At 48.5% G+C, this 5,402-nt stretch overlaps 1 protein-coding gene across 1 annotated transcript; it reads left to right on the forward strand.

Moving 5' to 3' along the window:
- The first annotated feature begins 3,087 nt into the window (after positions 1-3,087).
- LOC125555892 lies at positions 3,088-4,693 on the forward strand. Its single transcript, XM_048718699.1, has 2 exons — positions 3,088-4,192; positions 4,384-4,693. The coding sequence occupies exon 1, from the start codon at positions 3,168-3,170 to the stop codon at positions 3,900-3,902; it is 735 nt and encodes a 244-aa protein (XP_048574656.1). The 5' UTR covers positions 3,088-3,167; the 3' UTR covers positions 3,903-4,192; positions 4,384-4,693.
- Positions 4,694-5,402: the final 709 nt, after the last annotated feature.

Raw genomic sequence — 5,402 nt, forward strand, 5'->3', positions numbered from 1 at the left:
AGGGCAAGTGCTGGAAGATATCCGCGGAGGTAAACTCCATGATCGGTGCCCAATCGGATTTGGTAGGCATGGACGCAGGCGGCCCGGAGCCCATGGGCGGGGACGAATCCAACAGTTTGGCAACACGGGTCTCGTAGGAGGTGAAGTCAGTATTCGGCTCTATCGCCGCTGAGAGTGTGGCCTCTGGGGCGGGGTCCATCCACCCGTCCTCAGATGGCGCAATTTGTTCCAGATTGAGGCCCGGAGTAGTTGCAGGTGCGATCTCCCGAGCACTGTCCGACGGCATAGCTAAGTCGTGCTCGTCGTGATTGTGCGGCGCACTTGACATGGGCTCCAAACTTGACCTGATGGCCAGGGGCGTAGCTCTCGATCTGCTCCGGATGGCCAAACGAGTTGGCCCGCAGTGCGAAGCCGCCGAATACGAAGATCTGTCCGGGGAGGAAAACCTCACCTTGGATCGCATCGTTGCCGATGATCGAAGGAGCCATCAAGCCTTATGGTGACGGCACAGTGGAACTCTCAATGAAAACACCAATGTCGGTGTCAAAACCGGCGAATCTCGGATAGGGGGTCCCAAACTGTGCGTCTAAGGCGGATGGTAACAGGCGGCGGGGGACACGATGTTTACCCAGGTTCGGGCCCTCTCGATGGAGGTAATACCCTACTTCCTGCTTGATTGATCTTGATGATATGAGTATTACAAGAGTTGATCTACCACGAGATCGTAGAGGCTAAACCCTAGAAGCTAGCCTATGGTATGATTGTTGTTGTCCTATGGACTAAACCCTCTGGTTTATATAGACATCGGAGGGGGCTAGGGTTACACAAGGTCGGTTACAAGGGAGGAGATCTATATATCCGTATTGTCAAGCTTGCCTTCCACGCCAAGGAGAGTCTCATCCGGACACGGGACGAAGTCTTCAATCTTGTATCTTCATAGTCCAATAGTCCGGCTAAAGTATATAGCCCGGCCGTCCGAGGACCCCCTAATCCAGGACTCCCTCAGATATGGCATTAAAAACAGATTTAAACATTTGTCTCTTTGTCTTCAGCTGACAAGGACTTAGAGAAGGGAAATGACAGGTTTCAATAGAATGCATATAATTTGGACAGATAGAGTTTGAGGTAGAAGCATATAAGAGGTTAGGGTCTGATCACATTCACTTAGTTCAGAAAAAAAATTCAATCATGAAGACATAGCTATAAGTGAATGTTGTAGAGGACAGAACATGTATATATGTATGTATGTATATATATATATAATATATATAGGGTATAGGGTCGCGTTATTCGTCACCCTGGGTGAGGAATAGTTATTTTTCACCCCCCTCTATTTTACCATCAATGCACCGTAATTTTACGTTCCGTAAGTTTTGTCTTATTTCCGACGCAAAAAGAGACCATAAGAAAATATATAATCGCCGTAAAAAATATTTTATGTTATGTAAAATTACAAACGTAAAAACATAGTGTAAAATACACATAAACTGCAGATTTTCTTGTCTTATGACCTATATTTTTATTTTCTTATGTCAAATTTTACGTAGTGAATCAATAGACATGTAACTATTTGAATTTTCAAACGTAATTTAATTATGAAATGATCGTAAGATTACATCGGGTGAAGAATAACTTATTCTGCACCCTGGGTGATGAATAGTAACACTATATATATATATTAGACCAACTCAACCCTGTGAAGATAAACATGACACCAAATCAGTGTTGAAGACAAACCAAATGCGAAGACTATGCAATCAGGACTCCACTGAAACACACCAAACAAGAATTGGATGGTGGCGTTACCCACCGTATAGAAAGTATTAGACCCAGACACGCCGCACAATTACCGTGGCGCTCCGAAGTCAAATTCCGCATTAATGTATTCACACTTATAATGTATGTCTTCATTGATTGAAGATATACATTACTTTGTGTGTTGCACATCTAAGTTGTTAGGATTAAAATTAATAGGTTTTAAAGAGATAATCCTCCCATTGTAATTTTTACGTCGGTTGCATTAGCAACCGTCGTGCCTCTCCCTTGCACCTCTACGAACAGTCGCATCTCTCGATCGTGTCTGTTCCACGTTATCAGCACGCTCTTCTCTGAGCGAAGGTGCAGGACGCCTCAGGCCCCGCGCCGCGACGCGTCCCACGCCCGGCTGTGCGCCGCGCTCGCCGGCGGCATGGCCGCTACCTACGCTGCACCCACCCGTGCTCCGCCCGAGCCCGCACCAGGCCGTGGCCACCACGTCGCAGGACCCGGCCACCGCGCTGTCAGACGCGGCCACCGCGCCGCATGGCATGGCCACAACGCCAACTGCACCGAGACGGTGCTCGCCGCCTCGGCCCTCTTCCGCCTCCGCCAACGGCTGACGACTCCATGCCCGCGCGCTCGGTTGTAGCCAAAGTTGTGGCCGCGCCCTCTTGCGTGGTGGCCTCGCCGCCTGCGCACGCGCCTGGTCATGGCCGCTCTCTGCCCGGCCGTGCCCGCGGCCGCCCGGCCTTGAGTGGCCGCCGCCGCGTCTGCACCAACCGCCTAGGCTCGCCTCCACCCCCTCCAGCGTTGTCCGCCTTGGAGTAGGGATGGAGAACGCCGACACCACCACCCCGCCACAGCCGGAGATGGCCGCGAGCTCGAGCAGCCGCATGGGTCTGCGCTTCGGCCGCCTCTTTGGTCGTGTCGTCGCCGCCCCGGCCGCAGCCCTGGAGCATGGGCTCCGACGAGCCTTGGCCTGCATCTTTTCGATGAGGCGGCCAGCCGCCTAGCGCCAGCAGCGGCAGCGGCCAACGGCCGGTGCCCAGCATGGCAACGCCCACGGCGCAACAAGCCTCTCCAAGCCAAGCGGTGGCTTCCGGCTAGCAACGCCCGCAGGGGCGGCCGCGGAGGCCCTCGATGTCCGGCGCGTCGTCGTCGTCTCTAAGTGGTAGCAGCGTCCATTGAGGACTCGCACGGGAGAACCCCAGCGTCCACACATAAGAAAGATTGGGGAATCTTATCACTTTGGCTATTTTTCACTATGATCCCTGTATTGCAGGAATTAGTAAAATAAGCTAAAACAATGGTCACGTCCGATTTTTCCAATAATACAATTCCAGTTCTGGAAATTTTGAGAATCGGTTCAGATAACAATACTATTTACTACTCCCTCCGTCCCGAAAAACATGTCGCAAGGGCAAATTTGCAAAAAAACATCTGGTTTCTCCCGACCAAACCCGCGCTCCCTCGTCCTCCTCCTCCAGACAAAAGCCGCAGCTGCGCTGCTCCCCGACACTGCAACTGCCCTGCTCCCCCGCTCCCCCGCCGCAGCTGCCTCCTGCTCCGCCACCGCAGCTGCCACTCGCCTGCCTCCCCAAGCTTCCCCCTTCCTCAAAAAAACCTTCGATTTCCCCAGCTACCGCCATGCTCTGCTCCGGCTGCGTCAGAACCGGCGTCGGCGAGCCCGGAGGCACTGGATTCGGACCACCACCAACAACCTAAAGGGTGACGAGGCCGACAAGCCCGATGACGACAGGAGATGCAGCAAGCTAAACGCCGACGAGCCCAATGACGACGGCAAGCTAAAGGCCGTCGATTTGCGAGCCTGGAAGACGACGACGACAGGTCCACAAGGAATACGATCGCGGCGGCGTCTTCTTTGCTGTTTCTCTGGTGGAAGACCCGTGCCCGCGACACCGCGGCTGGGCTATCCACGACACAAGTGGGTCGCACTTGCTCACTTGGCAATAGCGGTGGCGGCTACATGTTTTCTCCACTACTGCAGATCATCTCCAGGTCCTACTGCCTGGGTCTCAACCTCTCTTCTCTACTCTATGTTTACTGAATTTACTCCATTTTTACTGAATTTTCTCCACTACTCTATGTTTACTGAACCACTAGTTTATGAACCACTTCACTGAATGTGAGATGTACCACTGAATTTCACTTCTGCTAGTACTCCAAGAAGACTATGCCAACGGCAACCAAGAGGGCTTTGTTGAGTTCGTGCAATGTTCCAATTGAGGGAGGAGGTGGTAGACTGTTTGCAGATGTGGTTGTCTTGATGAGATTCAGTTTGATCAGACCATCCCAATGTCACTTTGCAATTGTTCTGCTTCTTTTCTGAGCATGGAGCTGACAGTTATCTGGGATGATTGCATTGCAGCTGCCATTTCCTGTGGATAGCTTGTACGCCGACCCCGAGCGCAAGGTGACAATTCAATCATTAACCCGTTCTTCAGTACTGTTTCAGTGATGCCGCAACAGTATCAACAGTAATGAGAAAATGCATATGCTTATCTGATGATCAATCCACATACACAGTCTACTTCAGTGAGTGAAGAGAAGTTTGTGGTGTTCTTGGGTCTCACTGAATGACTGACGGTGAACTCATCTTTTCAGGCTTAGGATGTCTTGGGCCTGTACCATGGATTAGGCCGCACACTCTTTAGTCCAGCCAGTGTAAGCACCATCACAGCATATTTCCCTTCAGAATTCTGATCATGCAACTGTTCATTCAAAAGCCACTAAAATGTTGATCCCTGCGTGCAATGAAGGCTAAAATATACTCAAGGCTCGACTCCATCAATTCAGTTAAACTTGGACATGACTGCAGCCCATTTAAACTTGGACTACAAATATTGGATGGATCCATTTCAATTGATAGAAAACTGAATATTCACTGTAGTCTCAGTTAACTGAATTTTCTGAAGCCATTTTCCTACTCACAAGTTGACAGAAAACTATTTGAAACAAATTTGACAGTAGCAATAACCTATCTTTTCAAGTGCTCCACTGCTCGTTTATTTACCGTATATCTATTTGTTATGTAAGTCATTTTATTTAGTAAAGTATAGACAGTATTATTTCTTGCAAATTATTGTGTGACTATTCTGGAGATGGTCTTTAAGTGTTCCTATCTAGACTTCTTATTTTAGGCTTTTAGCTGATCCATTCCATGAGATATGCTAGATTTTAGCATCTGTATTGATGAACCTTTGATGAAACTAAAGAAAAACTGGAAGTGTCCTTGATAGCATGAAATGGACCTCTTAACTAAATAGAAGCGATTTCTTGTCATCCACTGTCCTTTTATTTCTTGTCATCCTCTTAACTAAATAGACCATATCATCTACTGATGATATGGGTTTAGCAAAGGCCTTGCTTGCCTCATTAGTTGTTGTAGTTGTCAAGAAAAAATTTCAGTCCACTAACCCAAATTAATTCAAATAACTAAAATTAATCCATCAATTCAAATAATTCAAATAAATCCAAATAACCCAAATTAATTCAAATAACCCAGATAATTCAATTAATCCAAATCACCCAGATAATTCCAATAAATTCCAACAAGGAGTTGATATACAAGGGTTAGACAAGGTATACATAAGGACATGACATAAGGGCATCTTTGTCCCCTC

Source organism: Triticum urartu, chromosome 5 (assembly GCF_003073215.2).
Source record: "Triticum urartu cultivar G1812 chromosome 5, Tu2.1, whole genome shotgun sequence".
Classification (NCBI taxonomy): Eukaryota; Viridiplantae; Streptophyta; class Magnoliopsida; order Poales; family Poaceae; genus Triticum; species Triticum urartu.